Here is a 19,841-nt window from a genome sequence, read left to right as displayed (position 1 = left end):
GGAAGTTCCCATCTCTGTCGAGTCAATGAAAAATGACTCTCCCACAGCAGAGAGGATGTTCACAACATCATTATTGGTTTGGTATTTAAATGAAAAAGAAAAACCACATTAGGCGTCTGTACACTTTTCAGAAAATCCCATTGAGGGTTGAGTTTAAAGCTGGGAAGTGAGTTTGTTTTTTTTTATCATTTGACTCGACCCTTTTGGACGCCTTCTTAATTTCAGATTGCTTGATAAAGGGGCACCTGCCCCACCATCACAAACCTGTAGGTGGATGCATTGCCCCTGGAATATTCCACGTGGGTGAGCTAGCCGGGTGCTGGCAGCCTCTCTCGCCAGCCTCGCAGTGCACACAGGCTCTCCTCGCGGGGACGTGTTTGTGTGAGGCAGCGCTCTTTGTCTCCTGTCTGTGTTTGTTTACCTGCAGGGTTGGCACTCGTCCAGGATTTTCTCAGACAGTGCAGGTGTGTTTGAACACTGGCTCTCGTCTTTCACAGGCTGCCTCACTCTGTGGGGGCTTGCATGCGAAGCACAAGGCAGGGAGATGCCAACATTGTGTAACTGCTGCCTGGACGATGGAGCTGGTGCTAACCTTTTTCCTATGGTTTATTCACTGTGGTAAAATGAAACCAGGAGATCCTGGGGTCTATACTGGGTTTAATCCACTCTTTAATTACTCTTATTGAAAGATGTTCAATTTAAAATTTTGCTAAACTAGAATCTAATACTGTTACTAAGTAATATAATTCAAGGTCTAAGACTTGAGCTCTCTCAAGTCATTTGGCTCACATTATGTAACTTTAAAGTTGTTTTTCCCCACTTTCACTAAATGAAAGAAAGACTGGAGTAAACTTTTTGTAAATAGGTCCCACTGTGTTTTATTAACCTCTTTGCTCTATAAAATGCTAGCTTTTAAAATCTGCAGTATAACCAAACTGGCAGCCTGTTCGCTGGTCCTGCTTTGGTGAAACTCCATGGATTTCTTTTAAGCCCCTGCAGGCCAGTTTTATTTCTTATTTGGTTTAGCGAGTGCTGAAATCCGCTCTTGTTACCCCCTGTGCACTGTGTACGTAGGTTTGCACGTCTCCCAGCTATTCCTGGATTGCAGCCTGTAATCTGATTAAGCAGGGTGGATGTTTATTCTGCTGAGGACTGGGGTGAACCTGACTGATGATAGCTGCAGTCCCTACTGTAACGTCTCAGACTCCTGGCACCTGATCATTTCAGTAATGTACTTCATTGTTGGTAGTTCAGAAACCCAGGACCAAGCTGCAGTTGTTGTTCATGTGATCTCAATAATAAAGCCTGCTTTTTTGGTTGGCTTGTTTTTCTAGTGATCATTTCCAGAGACAGTGAATTCCACATTTCGAGACAGCCAGAGCTGAGCTGGAGTTCAAATGAGCATCTCCTAGTCTTCATAGTGCATTCAGCAGACCAAGCCTCCGCCAGCATGGGGTGAGCTTGGGTATTTCTGTCACGTGTGAAATGGAAATGAATGAAAGAGTGCTGTTCCTTTAAACAGATGCAGGTTGATCTGATTGCTGTTTGGAATACAATACAGCTGAATAGCGGACAGACACATGCAGTAAGAAGGAGGCATCCAATGAGAATATGAGAGATTATAGTTTTGCAGGTGGGCTTGCCGGACCTGTGTTGGAAGGGCGTGCTTGCTTGCTTGCAGTCTAATATGGGCCGCAGGTCTCATGCGGCCACAGGACCCTAAATCGGGTAAAATCTAAAGTGACCACAGTGCTGAAGGGGCAGCCTTACACAGGATGAAGAATCGGGGATGAGGAAATACAGACATGCTCAAATTTGTTGGTACCCTTACAGCTCATTGAAATAATGCTTCATTCCTCCTGAAAAGTGATGAAATTAAAAGCTATTTTATCATGTATACTTGAATGCCTTTGGTATGTCATAGAATAAAGCAAAGAAGCTGTGAAAAGAGATGAATTATTGCTTATTCAACAAAGATATTCTAAAAACATAAAAAAGCCAGACTGGAATTTGCTAAAATGCATACTGACAAGCCACAATCCTTCTGGGAGAATGTCCTTTAGACAGATGAGTCAAAACTGGAGCTTTTTGGCAAGTCACATCAGCTCTATGTTCATATATGAAAAAATGAAGCTTTCAAAGAAAAGAACACCATACCTACAGTGAAACATGGAGGAGGCTCGGTTATGTTTTGGGGCTGCTTTGCTGCGCCTGGCACAGGGTGCCTTGAATCTGTGCAGGGCACAATGAAATCTCAAGACTATCAAGGCATTCTGGAGCGAAACGTACTGCCCAGTGTCAGAAAGCTCTGTCTCAGTCGCAGGTCATGGGTCCTCCAACAGGATAATGACCCAAAACACACAGCTAAAAGCACCCAAGAATGGATAAGAACAAAACATTGGACTATTCTGAAGTGGCCTTCTATGAGTCCTGATCTGAATCCTATCAAACATCTATGGAAAGAGCTGAAACTTGCAGTCTGGAGAAGGCACCCATCAAACCTGAGACAGCTGGAGCAGTTTGCTCAGGAAGAGTGGGCCAAACTACCTGTTAACAGGTGCAGAAGTCTCATTGAGAGCTACAGAAAGCGTTTGATTGCAGTGATTGCCTCTAAAGGTTGTGCAACAAAATATTAGGTTAGCGGTCCCATCATTTTTGTCCATGCCATTTTCATTTGTTTTCTTATTTACAATATTATGTTGAATAAAAAATCAAAAGCAAAGTCTGATTTCTATTAAATATGGAACAAACAATGGTGAATGCCAATTACTTTTGTCAGTTTCAAGTTATTTCAGAGAAAATTGTGCATTCTTCGTTTTTTGTGGAGGGGTACCAACAAATTTGAGCATGTCTGTATGTGTGTATATATTTGGTGGAATCATGGTGGCTGTAGCATTGCTCAGATTGTATAGTCTGTATAGTAGCGAGATTCATTTAGCAACTGCTGCTAGTCTGCTAGTTATCCAGGCTCTGCACTCTTGGCAGGCTGCTCTGGATCTGTGAGTTATGCTGCATTATTCCAGCCAGGCTTACTAATGTATTCCCTGACAGGTGCGTTTTGGAATGTCATCCTCGTGAAAGGAAAGGAAAATGAGTGTGCTCAGTTTTGTAAAGCTGGTCTAGTTTGTATTCCTAGCACCCTCTTGCCCTTCCTCCGGCACGGACGATGTACGGTACAGGGTAGGATTTGACTTCTGAGACACACTCTATGTTATCAAGAGTAAGAGAGCACAAGGAACACAGGCCAGCTGTGCACAAGCTTCACATCTCCTAGGATGTCTTCAGTAAATAAAGCAATGCTGAGATATCCTAGGTGACGTTTCTGTCATGCCTTTAGTGCATCGGAAATGTGTTGGGGTGAGGAGAGGTCCTTGATCGCTTGTTTGCTCGCAGTGTTTCATGCTGCTTGAAAAGGGGCTTTAGGAGAGAAGGTAATGAAGAGATGTATCACTGTGAAAGATCTCCTGGATGCTTACAGCCCTGGGGCTTGAATTGCATCTTTAATTTCACACAGCTGCATTCACCCCATACCTTCGGCCTCTCTTATCCTTAATTGCAAAGTGATTAAATAATTTGTGAGTCAAATGGGGGGTAATGTTGAGACGTCTGGGTCCCCGTTGTGTGGCAATGATCTCAGTCCTACCGCTCGGGCAGGTGCAGACCAGACCCCTGCCTCTCATGTTCTGAACTGATAAATGATGCTGTTGCACCTCAAACTGGTCTTCATTACTGCAAACTGGTCTTCATTACTGCAAACTGGTCTTCATTACTGCATCTCAAGCATTACTGTATATATTAAGAGTTTGCATCTTATTTACAAGAGGAAGAAACTGCAGCTTTAATCAGAATGGAGTTTGTGTGTAGTGCAATTTTAAATATTTCAATATGTGAGGAATTGCATTGACTGCAGGTATATAGTGAAAACCCTCAATTAAGACCAGTCAATTAGACTATTATAGGACACTATAGAATTTTGATATGTTTTAGCTATTTAGTATTTATCTTAGGAATGGAAGTGTTAATCAAGATCTGTGAAACAGGCTGGCAAGGGCTTTGTTAGCCAGGACAGGTCTGAAACACAGAGACAGTCCAATCCAATTGAAATGAACAACATCACAGCTCACACTTTATATTGAATGTACATTCAAGAACAAGGCTGTTGTTGCAGGATTCTTCAGTGTCACTGGGCCAGCTGGGAGGTCTCTTGCAATCCTATTTCATTAGCTCTGGTCTGTCTGCATACTGTGGTAGTTTTAATAATGCATCCTGACCTTTGCACAGCTGCAGCCCTGATTTTGGTCACAGGGATGTTAACCGTATGATCCAGTCTCTAATACCCCGGCTGTAGGGACTGTTCTGGAATAGACACTGCAGGGGCAGTAACCTCAAACAGCTGCAGTTGGAATTCACTGGTACGGTCTTAGAACACAGTGTAAGAGGGTGAGAAGCTCTCACTCGCCCTGCAGCCAGTCCTGGCTTTCAGAACTCCCCTTATAGGTAGGTTATTGACATGACCAGGTGCCAGCAGTGTGCTCTGAACTGACTGCCCTGCCCCTGAACATTTCAATAACATACACCTTCCACTTGTAAATATTATTATTTTTAATAATAATAATAATAATAATAATAATAATAATAATAATAATAATAATAATAATAATAAATACAGCACAGTGAAAAAGATACAGTATATTTAGATTTACTATACACTGTCTATTCTATTGTATGTATGCAGTGAGTACCCCAATACTGGAGTGTACTGCTTTTATTTTAATATTGACAGTATGTATACATAATGCATGCATGCATTGTCATTGCATGGATGGATGTGTGCATCTCTCTCTCTCTCTCTCTCTCTCTCTCTCTCTCTCTCTCTCTCTCTCTCTCTCTCTCTCTCTCTCTCTCTCTCTCTCTCTCTCTCTCTCTCTCTCTCTCTCTCATATTCCCCCCGATTCTCCGCTGCTATTGTTAGCTCAGCGATGATGTAATGCCTGCTTCTCTTCACGTTTGCTGTGAAGATTAGCCGATGTGAGGGTAGAGAGCCGAGCCGGGCAGGGTATAGGCTGGAAAAGACTGACTTGCGCACTCACTAACTCCCTGTTTCTCTTTCATTGACTGGCCTGCCTTTCCACGTCGTTTTTCCTCTATCTCTCTCACTGTCTTCGTTTACTCAGGGGATTTTTGTGGACTTCCAAAAGCTGTTTTTATTAGAACTTACTCCCCGGCGCTGCTGCCTGACTCAACACCGCAGTGTTGGACCAAAGTCATTCCCAGCGCCGGTGGGAGATTTCTGTACCTCGAAACCAAAGCTGGCTATAGTCCTAGTGCTAGTGTTACTTATAACGTGAATAGTAAAATGTCATAGTGTCCTAATACTTGTATAGTGGAGGAATGAGCGCGATCAGATGACGAGACGGAGGCATACCGGTGTTTCTGCCGGAGGTGGGACCTGCGCCTGCACTGGTTAGGAAACCTTGCTGCTGCTGTACCCCGCACCACGGGAGAAGGGCCGTTTTTTAGATTGCAGTTCGAGTCGCAGACGGATTTGGGGAGTAGAACTTTGATCAGTTGTTGCTTCAGCCCTGCAGAGATGAACAGCTGTAAAAGCAGTAGAGTAAGTGTGTTCATGCCCTCTTTTCTGTTTGTATTGCTGTGTAATAACATATTTAGTATGAAACAGCAGAACAGTGCGCGCGTCTTATTATTTTAGTGCAGCAGCTTGGATTTCAAGTTTCTTGCTCGAGTTCTGCACCGTGCGTCGTGAACGTGGTCGGTAGAACTTTTACGATTGAATACCCGTTCATTTACTTGACATCTTCTGCTATACCAACACTGCTCATGTTATAACCATTAGAAAACGCGCCTGATACCCGATTCACAAGTGCTCCTGCATCGCGATGCGCAATAGTTTGCCAGGCACCTGCAATCTTTGAAGACGAGCTGTACTGTTATTGGGGTGAGATTTATCACGATTGTTTTTGTAAAAGTAAAATCAATCTGTTCATGGTACAACACTAGTACCAAACGCATAAGAGACATCAGAGTCATTAAACTATTCAAATGTGATGCCTTGTATCCTAACTATCAAACACTATCACACTAGAAACTGTGTTTCTGTGTTTGATGTGGGTGCTTTTGTATAGGCATTCCTATAGAATGTAATTACTGTATCGTAAATTTGCAGATTACTGCGTATGCATTTAAAACTGTTTGTTCCATAGTTTACAATGTATTGGTATGTCTTTACTACAGTATACACATTTTTTAATATTAGTTCTTTCTTTCATATTGATAATGTCAGTTTATAATAACACACAAATTTAACAATACAATACTATTGACACAAATAAAATCATTCAACAGTGCTGCTCCAAGCATTGTGTTTATATATATATATATATATATATATATATATATATATATATATATATATATATATATTATTTGAGACTTTTTAAAATTTAAAAAAAGAAAATCTATTCCTGGATTTAGTATGAGTTTAATAAGATTCACTTGAGCTTGTTACCAGTAAACCGTGGCTAAGCAAGTGGTAGTAAAACCTGGAATGGGTGAAACTGCTATGCAATAGGAGTCTTACTGTATTTCCATCCTTGCTCAACCAAATCCGCCACGCCACTCACAAATACATAAATATATCTCTGACAGCTGGTGCAGATGTTGCTGTTTCCCAGTGTTGTGGAATTCCTTGCAACATTTCCAGTTGATAGCCAGCTAATTGGTTTTCTGAACCTCTGCTCTGGAGAGGCGGTGAGCCAAGGAGCACTGAGGAGATTTTGAAACCTTGCTGCTGATGGATTCAGTGCCCTCGAAACAGAGCAGCAGAGAAGCTGGTAGTGCTGCACAATCATTCAGATTGAGCTCTCCATAGAAAACAGGTGCTGACCATCAGCATTGGGCTAATTTATCTTTCCAAGTAAAACAAGTGAAGAAACACTTTCACTGGTTCATCTTGGAATGGTAAATTTAGCCCAATCAACACCAATGACCTTCACCTTTAACCTTTTCCTTTAAAACCTGACGTTGACAAATGATAGTCGGCTCAGGTTTAGAAACTCCCAATGGCTCCCTGCACCCAGTCCTGGGTTTCAGAACTGCCCTCATTTAAATATATTATTAAAATGATCAGGAGCAGTGGCTCCCGAGTGGCGCTCCGCGAGGAGTGCAGGATGTGCCCTAGAGCCTGGGCGTCGCCAGTTCGAGTCCAGGCTATTCCACTACCGAACGTGGACGGGAGCTCCCAGGGGGCGGCGCATAATTGGCTGAGCGCCACCCGGGGGGGCGGGCTTAGGTCGGCAAGGGTGTCCTTGGCTCACTGCTCACCAGCGACCCCTGTAGACTGGCTGGGCGCCTGTGGGCTTGCCTGTAAGCTGCCCAGAGCTGCCTTGTCCTCCGATGCTGTAGCTCTGGGTTGGCTGCATGGCGGGCCTGCAGAGTGAAAAAAAAGCGGTCGGCTGACTGCACACGCTTCGCAGGACAGCGTGTGCTCGTCTTCACTGCTCCTGAGTCAGCGCAGGGGTGGTAGCGGTGAGCTGATCCTAAATACAATTGGACATTTCAAATTGGGAGAAAAACAAGGTAAAACTAATTGGTGACTACTAAATAAAAAAATAATAAAAAAAAAATGATCAGGAGCCAGGAGTTTGATGTTAAATAAGTTGTTCCTCCCTCATAGCTCCTATCTGGTGAGACTTGTTCATGCTTTAAGAACAGAGCAATAATACCTAACCCAGGTCAGATCTGAAATCCAGGCCGGGCTTCAGCACGAGTATGTTTCTAACCCTGCAGTTTAAACTGCTGAAGCTGTGTTCTGCAGGATTGAATGTCCCTGCTACTGAAGCCCCCCTGTCCTGAAGTCCGATCTATTCATAGATCCAGTTTGGCAAGCAGGGACTGATGCAGAGAGTACACTAGCTTGATAGGTTTGAAAGGGAGGCTTGTTTGTGTCTGACAGCCCTGCAGTCATATATTACCCCCCTTGCTATTATGCTTCTTTCAATGCACAAAACGACTGGTTTAGTCTGGATTTCTTCAGTCCCGGTGCTTACTGTGTAATAGCACTAATCAATGGATCCAGCAGATTTAACCAGCTGTACTCTGTGAGTCTTAGTCAGTGTTCAATATGAGTCTTAATAAAATGAATTTCAGAGGACAGTGTAGCCTGAGCTACTTTAATGAGGGGAGGGGGGGGGGCTGTTGGAGCAGGAGGCTGCTATTTCAGTGCAGAATGATTAGCTCAGCGTCAGCAATCAATTCTGGATAGTCTGAATTGTGTGTTTTTTTATATAAAGAAAAACGGTGACTATTTCTATGTTAACTACGTTTTTACCTGTATCTAGAGGACCCCTAATCCAATTGTGATGAAACTTGGTTTAAACATTCTTTACGTCAAGTTGGTACAAAAATCAGGGGCTAAATAAAGGAACCTGTTGATATGTATTTTTTCAGAGACTTCTGGTGGGTGCAGGACGTGGTGACTTTGTTGTGATACAGCACTGACTTACCAGCTTTAAAGAACAGTAAATGATAACTTCTTAAAAGCAGAGATAACCTTGAATGTCATTGTCTGCTGTGCAGTGATGCAAACCTGTGATCTGTAGTTCATTGTGCTTTTGCTGGTGTGCCTATTTTATTTTTTATTTTTTACCCCTTTGCTCTCAAGTTCTGAGAGTGGAGTCTTGAGTCCGATCTAAGCTAAGCCACCACGCCAGCACTGCCGTGTGATCTCGCTGTGAAATATACAGCTAAATCCGCTCGGCGGGAAAATTCTCCCAAGACGTAGAAAGAAAGATATACAATGAAAGGGAGCATTGAGGCTGGAGTGTGCAATGAATCGCATGCTTTGTGGAACGAGGCTGCTGTAGGCAGAAAAACTGACTCAGCTTAGGAACAATCCTGCTTTAAAAGCACATTCTGTTTAGCGCAAAGCTATAAAGCACGTCATGCTAGTTGCAGAACCCTGGTGACACTTACTCATCCCATTACACCGTGAGGTTTCTTCATGTTTTTTGCAGGGGGAGGGGTGGTAGTCGAGTGGCATGCTCAGCAATGGGTGTTCATGGGCCAGTGCATTTGACACAAGAACGCTGATGTATCAATGAGCTGTATAGATCAAGTGTAGAGGTATGGAGATGCTCGGAATGGAGGCACCCTTCTGTAGTCTGAGCTCTTAGTCAGGGGAGTGCCTTCCCTTGTACAGTAAAGGCACGGCCGCGTGGTGTGCATGGGGAGTCTTACAGTCAGTGGAGTGCCTTCCCTTGTACAGTAAAGGCACGGCCGCGTGGTGTGCATGGGGAGTCTTACAGTCAGGGGAGCGCCTTCCCTTGTACAGTAAAGGCACGGCCGCGTGGGGGGAGTCTTACAGTCAGGGGAGCGCCTTCCCTTGTACAGTAAAGGCACGGCCACGTGGTGTGCGGGGGGAGTCTTACAGTCAGGGGAGCGCCTTCCCTTGTACAGTAAAGGCACGGCCGTGTGGTGTGTGTGGGGAGTCTTACAGTCAGGGGAGTGCCTTCCCTTGTACAGTAAAGGCACGGCCGCGTGGTGTGCGGGGGGAGTCTTACAGTCAGGGGAGCGCCTTCCCTTGTACAGTAAAGGCACGGCCACGTGGTGTGCGGGGGGAGTCTTACAGTCAGGGGAGCGCCTTCCCTTGTACAGTAAAGGCACGGCCACGTGGTGTGCGGGGGGAGTCTTACAGTCAGGGGAGCAAGGTCGTTGATTTGAGGATTCCACAGGGAGCGCGTCGCATTGGCTCTGGTGCTCATGGGGGTTAGGAATCAGTATCTGCCTTGCATTCACAGACTGCTATAGGAATAATGCACTTATTGATTAACAATTATTTTAAACGTCAATATAATTCATGAAAGGGATGTTAAAGCGTGAGAGTTTAATTGCAGAATTTATAGCCAGTCCCTGTTCGGAGGCAGTGTGGTCCAGTGGTTAAAGTCCAGAGCTTGTAACCAGAAGGTCACCGGTTCAAATCTCACCTCTGCCACTGACTGACTTACTGTGTGACCCTGAGCAAGTCACTTAAACTCCTTGTGCTCCATCCTGTGGATGAGATGTTAATTCAATGTCCTGTTGTAAGTGACTCTGCATATAATGCACAGTTCACAGCCTACCTCTGTGAAGTGCTTTGTGATGGTGGTCCTGTATGAAAGGCACTATATAAAAATAAAGATTATTATTATTATTATGATTATGATGATCACAGACTGAGTAACCTCACCATGCTGCAGCACACCCTACTGGCCAGGCGCACAGTGAACTCATCCGCAGTCGAGCTCCTGGGTGTAAAGAGGCGATTGACTTGGAGAACAGTATCAGAGACGTCCACAGACCTTCAGTCATGTCTGTTTTCATACACCAGCACTGGCACCTGACCTTTAATTGTGTGTTTTCAGCTGCAGTAGGGGCTGCATCACTGGCATACTTGTTTTACATTGCACAGCAGGACACTGCAGTGAGATAACCCTACAGTAAGCTATATTCAGCTATTGACGTAAACTAAAATGTAAATGACATTTTAATTGGGAAATTATGTTAAATATTATTGTCTTGAGGCTGATCTAACATAAGCTAAGCTACAACGCCACCACTGCCATCTGATCTCACTGGGAAATGTACAACTAAATCCGCTCAGTCAGTGGTTTGACAACACTGGAAAACCCTTTTGATTCTCTGCAATTCAAACTTGAGCTGCAGCTAAGGAACCGGCATCTCCCTCTCTCCCTTCCTGCAGAGGCACCCAGCCAGCCTCCTGACATAATGAGACTGATCAAAGTGTCTTTATCAGCAAGAGGATTACTCCAGACGTTCTGATCGGCTGCTGGCATTTAAATGTCAGGTTGAAAAGGTTGAACATGAAATGGAAGCCGAGAAAAAAAAGTAATCTGGAAACGCGACTGGATCATTCCATCTGAGAAGGGAAGTACTGCTGCTGCTGCTGCTGCTGCTGCTAAGTTGTTTGAAATAATTGCGTCTAGATTTATTGGACTAGGAATTAGTTTGTATATTTGTTAGGGGCCATGATGACTAGCATAATGCTGGCATTGAGATGTGACGGGCTGTATATGAAGGTACTGCACAGGGTGTACAGCATTAAGCATGGAATCTGGCTTGAATGCAATAATATTTGATCACAGCCTTCATGTTCAGTACTGTGTGTTTATTTTTGCATGGTATTTTTGCAGTTTTCCCATGCTTTTCCAGTGGTTACAATATTTACCATAGTTTATCCTAGTTTGCCGTGTTTATGATGTGCTTTACCATACCTCGTTATTCTTTACAATGCTTTCCTGTGCTTTACCGTGTTTTCACAATGCATTATTACACTTTGCTATGCTTTTACCATGGTAATCTTTTGTAAGGGACTTTGCATTTGAAGAACTTTTCCCTAATACTGTGTGTGTGAGTGCACAGAATGTGTCAATAAATACTACGTCCGATTTGGAGCTTTTTGGAAAACAATTCTCACAGCACTGTATAAATGATGTTCATTCATCTGCTTCTTCAGTTGAGGTTACATGAAGAACTGTCAAGTCACCACTGCGGCAGTGAGCAAACCTTAAACTCCAAATCTTAACCAAAAGTGTGAGTGGCGAAGTAGGGCTGTAACGATTCATTGTGCAGGGATGGAAATACGACTCCCATTGCAATGCAGTTTGAGCCGTTCCTGGTTTTACTTTCAGTTTATTAAGACACACCTGAGCTTGTTACCTATGCATTGTGACTGATGAAGCTTGTGTTAAAACCTGAAGTGAGTGAAACTGCATGCAATAGGAGTCTTACTGATGAACCATGATACTTTCTTTACATTGATATAGTGCATCATAACATCATTATACACGATCGTTGTACGTGATTCATATCCTATCGAGACCTGCATGTCGGGATTCACATCGTGTCGGTTAGTGCATCTTCACACCCCTACGGCTCAACCAGAGCAGATTTCCTTTTCGCTCGTGTGCAGCAAGCCAGTAGCATAATAAACATCATGTAAGTAAACGGAGGTTGCTATGGTAACACAGTGGTTGGCACGCTCGCCCCTTGGTCACAGGAACCTTGCTTAGGAGGAAGCGAAAGCAGCTCCAATACGCATCATCCCAGCTGGGTGTCCCTCCAGAGATGATGCATCGATTCTGGTTCTGTGGGGTTATTGACCACCGAGCTTCTCCAGCAGAACCTTCACGTCATCACCCAGCAGGCACTGCTGTTTCTCTTTCTTATGGAGCCTTTCTAGGGAACCTGCTTTGTATAGGAAGGCCTTCCATGTCTCTTACATGGCTCATGCCCTCAAGACCTCGTAATTCAATATGGGGTCCATCTGGGTACCTGGCAAAAAAAAACAAAAAAAACATTTTACTGGAGGTGGTGACCTCAATATATGCTTCCAGTAATGCTGAATTCAATTTTTTTAAATGGACCTGTTTGAACTCTTAAGCTGAAACGTACTTTGATATATTATACAAGCTGTTTTGCTGAAGCTTACTTTGATATATTGTACAAGCTGTTTTGTACGTACCCGAGTGTGATTTGTTTTCTATTGTGTTGTAACACGCATTATAACACACCAGCCCTAGGGTGCAGTTATTGCTGCCGCTGCCCTTGTTCACCAGCTGTGCCTAGACTCCAGGAGCAAGCTGTAAAGGGTCTGTCTGTATCTTTTTTATATTCCTGTTGTGGAATTGATTCTGTCGTGACTGTTTGGCACACATTGCTGGCTCATGCAAAGTGTAATAGGGCAGATTTATCAACCTGTTCATCTTACAAAAGTGGTTTCTCAGTGTGTTGCTTCATCATTCCAGCCTTTTTTTTTATTTGTGCTGGAAGACACCGTGAGCTTAAGGGCTTCAGTATGAGCATCAGGAAATGACTTTAATTCACCCGGCTGCCAGCCTGTACTTCTGTGTTCTCTGCCCTTTCCTCTGGGACTGCATCTGAGCTCTGATTGATTTACAACAACAGCTTAGGGATGAAATGACCCATTGTGTATCAAAGAATCATGATGCTTCCATGCAAGGACCAAAAGCACTGCATGGGCACTCGCAGTCCACCAACCAGATGCTTCCTGAATGTTAAAGAAATGAGGTTTATAGCTGGTTTTAGTGTCAGGTGTTCAGTATTATGGAAACGATAAATTCCACAAATCATGCGATAATATCCTGTGGTTTGTCACTGCACACCTATCACACAATGAATGAAATAAATACAAGAAAAAGCAAACAGATCTTTTGCACATATACATTTGACTTAATAGTGGGGCACAAGATAAGTGGGTAAACTGGGCATGTGAACATCATCAAGCAAGGAGGGTGCAGCAAGGGAAGGCCTTTCTCTATCAAGCTACTGAAGCATTCCCTGCTGTAGGAGGCTAGGAGGGATAATATTAAGTGATGTGCTTATGTATTGTTTCATTTTCACAGCACAATAAGCCCCTGAAATTCCTGGGGGAGCTTTATAGACAGTCCATACAAAGACAGAGCAGGCAATAAAATCACCTGGGCTGTTTTCAGATACACTTTGTTCGCATGGTAATGAACAAAGGCTTCTGTTATCTTTTCCGTTTTGCACATTTTTGCTTTGTAGCGCAGATGAATTGTGTTTCATACAGACAGTCTGTAACAACCTAGTCTGAGTACAAACAACAAAATAGTGAAATAACGCATGGGTAGCAGCAGCTAGATCTGTCCAAACTCTGCGGTGCTTAAAGGGAGTGGACAGGTGCAGTACTGGCATGAACACTGTGTGCAGCTCCCAAACTCTGCGGCTCTTAAAGGGAGTGGACATGTGCAGTACTGGCATGAACACTGTGTGCAGCTCTCAAACTCTGCGGCTCTTAAAGGGAGTGGACAGGTGCAGTACTGGCATGAACACTGTGTGCAGCTCCCAAACTGCGGCTCTTAAAGGGAGTGGACAGGTGCAGTACTGGCATGAACACTGTGTGCAGCTCCCAAACTCTGCGGCTCTTAAAGGGAGTGGACAGGTGCAGTACTGGCATGAACACTGTGTGCAGCTCTCAAACTCTGCGGCTCTTAAAGGGAGTGGACAGGTGCAGTACTGGCATGAACACTGTGTGCAGCTCTCAAACTCTGCGGCGCTTAAAGGGAGTGGACAGGTGCAGTACTGGCATGAACACTGTGTGCAGCTCCCAAACTCTGCGGCGCTTAAAGGGAGTGGACAGGTGCAGTACTGGCATGAACACTGTGTGCAGCTCTCAAACTCTGCGGCTCTTAAAGGGAGTGGACAGGTGCAGTACTGGCATGAACACTGTGTGCAGCTCCCAAACTCTGCGGCGCTTAAAGGGAGTGGACAGGTGCAGTACTGGCATGAACACTGTGTGCAGCTCTCAAACTCTGCGGTGCTTAAAGGGAGTGGACAGGTGCAGTACTGGCATGAACACTGTGTGCAGCTCTCAAACTCTGCGGCGCTTAAAGGGAGTGGACAGGTGCAGTACTGGCATGAACACTGTGTGCAGCTCTCAAACTCTGCGGTGCTTAAAGGGAGTGGACAGGTGCAGTACTGGCATGAACACTGTGTGCAGCTCTCAAACTCTGCGGCGCTTAAAGGGAGTGGACAGGTGCAGTACTGGCATGAACACTGTGTGCAGCTCTCAAACTCTGCGGAGCTTAAAGGGAGTGGACAGGTGCAGTACTGGCATGAACACTGTGTGCAGCTCCCAAACTCTGCGGCGCTTAAAGGGAGTGGACAGGTGCAGTACTGGCATGAACACTGTGTGCAGCTCTCAAACTCTGCGGTGCTTAAAGGGAGTGGACAGGTGCAGTACTGGCATGAACACTGTGTGCAGCTCTCAAACTCTGCGGCGCTTAAAGGGAGTGGACAGGTGCAGTACTGGCATGAACACTGTGTGCAGCTCTCAAACTCTGCGGTGCTTAAAGGGAGTGGACAGGTGCAGTACTGGCATGAACACTGTGTGCAGCTCTCAAACTCTGCGGCGCTTAAAGGGAGTGGACAGGTGCAGTACTGGCATGAACACTGTGTGCAGCTCTCAAACTCTGCGGAGCTTAAAGGGAGTGGACAGGTGCAGTACTGGCATGAACACTGTGTGCAGCTCCCAAACTCTGCAGCGCTTGAAGGGAGTGGACAGGTGCAGTACTGGCATGAACACTGTGCAGCTCCCAAACTCTGCGGCTCTTAAAGGGAGTGGACAGGTGCAGTACTGGCATGAACACTGTGTGCAGCTCCCAAACTCTGCGGCGCTTAAAGGGAGTGGACAGGTGCAGTACTGGCATGAACACTGTGTGCAGCTCACCAGGTACTGAAGTGTCAAATAAATGTGTAAGCTGTTGTGACTATTGGCTTGGTTTAATGGTATCATGGACTGTGAATATGCTCTATAGCCTGCTCTAAGAATGTCCCTGCCCTTATCAGGGCTGTCATTGACAAGAGAAGACAGATGTACTGAAGTGGCATTCATGTTGTCTCTCGGAAATGCTGCTCCGGATCATCTTCAATGTGATTTGCTGTTACGTCATTAGAGGGGCGTGGTTTTAAAAACTACACAAATGGTTACGTGTCACTGAATGCATTCGTGCATGCTGTGTTACTAAGAGGGACTGCTGCATTGCACTGTAATACTATTTTGCTTGTATGAACAAATGAAAGATGACAACTGGTCTATTGAGAGGTTCAGCTGCACTCTTCTAAAACTATCCCTGCATTGAATCTTTCTCAGGGTCAGCCACTGTAGCTTAGTCACTGCTGCTGGCACTGGCAGATGGAGTAACAGCCCTTCATTTGTGTGACTTGATCATCAGCAGGCTGCGCTGGTTCTGCGCTGTGCTCCAGCTGTGGACCGCTGCTCTGCAGATGGAGCCTCTGCTGTGTTAGGGTTTACAGGTCTTATTGCACTCCTTGGTTTTGTGTTTCGGAGAGCCTCTCGCTTGGATGCTGTGCTCCAGTTGGGTTTGATATAACCAGGGCAGGATAATTGCAGCATTCTCCAATTATTCTCAGCGAGGTAATCAGCATTGCATCAAGTTCAAGTGGCTTTTGTCTCTGTCTCATTCACGGCCCATCAAATTAGCCAGGTGATTATCGAGCACCACTTACCTGAGCTTTAATTGTTAGTGCCGAGCGCTGAGGCTTTTCAAATGTCTGTCTGGATATAGTTGAATGGGTTATGTTGTACACGTGTTGGTAATAATGTATTGTATTTCTTACCTGCTCAGTGTCCTACAGATACTGTTTCTAGGCTGTAGATTTTCCTTTTACTAACTCTCAGTTGCAGCAGGGGCAGAAGTGTGAAACAGAAATATTGTTTAAAAGTTTTAGGAAATATTAGGATTTGTACAGTAACAGTGAATCTCTTGCAGAGTTACAGTAGTCTCTTCTTTACTGTGTAAAATACTGCCGCCTGCCACAGAACAGAAAAGGCTGTGGTCAGGGGGCTTGGCTGCACTGCAGAATGGAGTGGCATTGAGCAGCTCATTAGCAATAGTGTACTTCAGTGATCACAACACTGAGCAGCAGGGTAGAATGAAATGGAAACTGCTGGGCTGCAGTGTGGAAGGCAGTGGGTTTGAGTAACTCAGTGGTTAGAGTGCTGGGCTGCAGGAAGGCAGTGGGTTTGAGTAGCTCAGTGGTTAGAGTGCTGGGCTGCAGTGTGGAAGGCAGTGGGTTTGAATAGCTCAGTGGTTAGAGTGCTGGGCTGCCGGAAGGCAGTGGGTTTGAGTAGCTCAGCAGTTAGAGTGCTGGGCTGCAGTGTGGAAGGCAGTAGGTTTGAGTATCTCAGTGGTTAAAGTGCTGGGCTACAGGAAGGCAGTGGGTTTGAGTAGCACAGTGTAGAAGGCTCTGTATTGGTACTCCTGTTATTTTTCATTGAGACACAAGCTCGAATGACACAGGCCTCCAAGGTCATGTGGTATAAGCCTGGAGGGGTAATTTTGGAAAGAGCACTGCACTGCGCTAAAGTGTTCAAGTGCATTTAGTCCCGTTTCTCTGATTAACACAGATTTCTTTATCCTGGTTTAGATGCAGATAAACCCCCTGGATTAGTTGACACAAAGTAGCGCAGCACTTCCCAAACAGCCTTTCACAGGATTCCTGAGCCTGATGATTACAGATCAGCTCACTGGAAACCAAACTGCTGCGGCCAGACCAGCGGCACACCACAATGATCACACCCTGACAAACCCTGACACCCACACCGCTTACTGTGGGGGGTTTATTTACAGAAATATTGAAACCGTGCCTGTGCAACAATTACTAGAACTGTGTTTGAATGGCAAAAATGACCATGTCCGTCTGGCAGGCTTCATCACAGGTATTTTACCTTAACTTAGAACAGAAAAAAAGTTCTGCGCTGCAGTGTGTTTCATGTGTGTTAATGTGGGGCCAGGGTTCCAGGTTTTTTCTCTCTTTCTTGGCTGTTTTCTTATTTTTCTTCCCTTTCCTATTCATGATGCTTGCAATACTGTAATCCTGATTGAAATGAAGTGAGATCTGAAGCTACTTTCACTCTTTAACCAAGTAGCTTTCTGCTTTATCAAGTGGTTACTGCTGTTACTATTACTGGAGGTTTGTAAGTTCTTCACTTTCTTTATTATTCCGTCGCAGATTGTGCTTTACCATTGAAACACACAGCTGCTTTGCCAGTGGAACGGGTTGTCATGAGAACAGTTGCCCTGGGATGACTTCATCGCTTGCCTGCCACTTGCTGGTCAATGGGGACCATTATCTCGAGCCAATACCACTTCACAGTGAGTGGTGGTTTGACCGGGTCAGATGTGGGCTGCTGCTAAACAGCTTGCACTCACTTCATCCCTGCAGCTATGAGACGCTGCCACGCTAATTTGAACCACACTGTGTGCAGCACAGCAGGTGGGTAGCTCACCTGCAAATACTCTCAATCACACGAGACATGAAGGAATTCAGATCATCTACTGTATGCATTGTCATAGAAAGAAAAATCATAGAGCTCATTGTATTCTGTTTAATCAAATGACAAAAAACATGAATACTCTGTCCACTGTCTTGTTGCACACTGCTGGTCAGAGTTCTGTTTTAACTGGACAGTCACCCTTATAAAAGAGCCCCATGCTATTTTTGCATGGTACTTTTGCAGTTTTCCCCCATGCTTTTCCCACAGTTATACTGTGCATATACCATAACTTGGTCAGCAGCAGTGTGGAGTAGTGGTTAGGGCTCTGGACTCTTGACCGGAGGGTTGTGGGTTCAATCCCCAGTGCGGGACACTGCTGTTGTACCCTTGAGCAAGGTACTTTACCTAGATTGCTCCAATAAAAACCCAACTGTATAAATGGCTAATTGTATGTAAGATAATGTGATATCTGTATAATGTGAAATAATGTATAATGTGATATCTTGTAACAATTGTAAGTCGCCCTGGATAAGGGCGTCTGCTAAGAAATAAATAATAATAATAATAACTTTGTGCCATGTTTATTAGTGTGCTCTGCCATGGTTCACTATTCTTGACAATGCTTACCTATGCTTCACTGTGCTTTATTACACTTTACAATGCTTTTACTATGGGAAACCTTTCTAAGGGCAGTGCTGTGAGGCCAGGGACATGCCAGGGCCAGTTTGACACATCGCTCTTGGATTATCATTTTGCTGTTTGTTACTCTTTGGATAAGCAAACTTAAAAGGCAGTATCCTTCACCACAGAAAAGAATACATAAATACTTGATCAGGTATAAAGGTGAATTCCTTCATGTCTCGTGTGATTGAGAGTATTCATGTTTTTTGTCATTTGATTAAACAGAATACAATGAGCTCTATGATTTTTCTTTCTATGACAATGCATACAGTAGATGATCTGAATTCCTTCATGTCTTGTGTGATTGAGAGTATTTGCAGGCAGGAGCTCTGTTTCACTCGGAGGGTTGATGCTTCATGCTTGAGCCATGGAGTGCAGTGTCTTGGCTGTGTGTGTTCGAGTGACACTAGGAGAGAGAGGCTGCATCGGAAGATGATGGATATTAACTCCGCTGTACCTGCGTGCAGGCAGGCAGTGGGGAAGACGCCTGGAGCCAGTCAAGCAAGGTGGATTTCAGGCTCCTCATTAAAAAGCAGTCAAGATAGCGAGCAGAGCCCGCAGTGACAGGTTTGAGTACTGCGTGCCACAGATTAGACGGGAGAAACATTTTGTTTCCAGCAGCTAAAGCTGGATGTGAAGCAACCCGCTTAGAAGCAGAGGAGAGGGAGAATGACTGGCTGGGGTGAAGGAATGTACTGTAATGTGGAATCGATTATGAAATTAGGATGAATATTACTTTTTTATTAACAGCTGGGGTAATGCAGTATTTGTATTACTGGCTCTGTTGTCTTGTATAATCTGCAGCTGTTGTACAGCATGAATTATCTTAAAGCACTGTCGGCTTAATACTGTACTTTGTTGTTTTAGTGGAAGTAATTATCATTAAATGTGTGACAGTTAACCTGCAGTGAAAGGTCTGTATGTTACATCAGTGCGAAGCTGGTGGCTGTGCATATCTAGAGTATGTCACATTCTGAGAACTGTCTAATCTGATTAATCAGGATGAAAATTGGACTTTCCTTAGTGCAGTTACAGTATCAGGTTGGGATAACGAGGGCTGTTTTTACTAACTGATTGATTGATCGTATCAGAAATACATAAGAAAAACTCTTAGCCGCTGTTTACACCAGACTAAAGACTTTGCTCACATCATTGTACTGGCTTCCGTTGTTCAGATGCAGTGTAACTGGTCCAGATATTCTCTTTATTGAACAAGCTTTGTGCTCCTGTTAACCCCCTGTGTGTGTGTCTGTGTGTGGGAGTGCTCCCCCACTGCTACCCCCCCTGAATAGCAGTCTCAAAT

The 19,841-nt window shown here is 44.6% G+C and overlaps 1 protein-coding gene across 7 annotated transcripts in view; it reads left to right on the top strand.

The window, feature by feature from the left end:
- Positions 1-19,841, top strand: part of LOC117403844 (rhotekin-like) — a 108,535-nt gene that overhangs the window by 38,947 nt on the left and 49,747 nt on the right. Inside the window, exon 1 of one of the 7 annotated variants that reach the window (XM_059027438.1) lies at positions 5,021-5,614. The exons of the other annotated variants lie outside the window; for them this stretch is intronic. Within the exon in view, the coding sequence (XP_058883421.1) occupies positions 5,591-5,614 (24 nt within the window). The 5' untranslated portion in view covers positions 5,021-5,590. Of the gene's footprint in view, positions 1-5,020; positions 5,615-19,841 lie in introns of those variants that run through there. 7 annotated transcript variants of the gene reach the window in all.

Source organism: Acipenser ruthenus, chromosome 1 (genome assembly GCF_902713425.1).
Source record: "Acipenser ruthenus chromosome 1, fAciRut3.2 maternal haplotype, whole genome shotgun sequence".
Lineage (NCBI taxonomy): Eukaryota > Metazoa > Chordata > Actinopteri > Acipenseriformes > Acipenseridae > Acipenser > Acipenser ruthenus.
The sequence above is the reverse complement of the archived record's forward strand: the minus strand, read 5'-3'. Positions and strand labels throughout refer to the sequence as shown.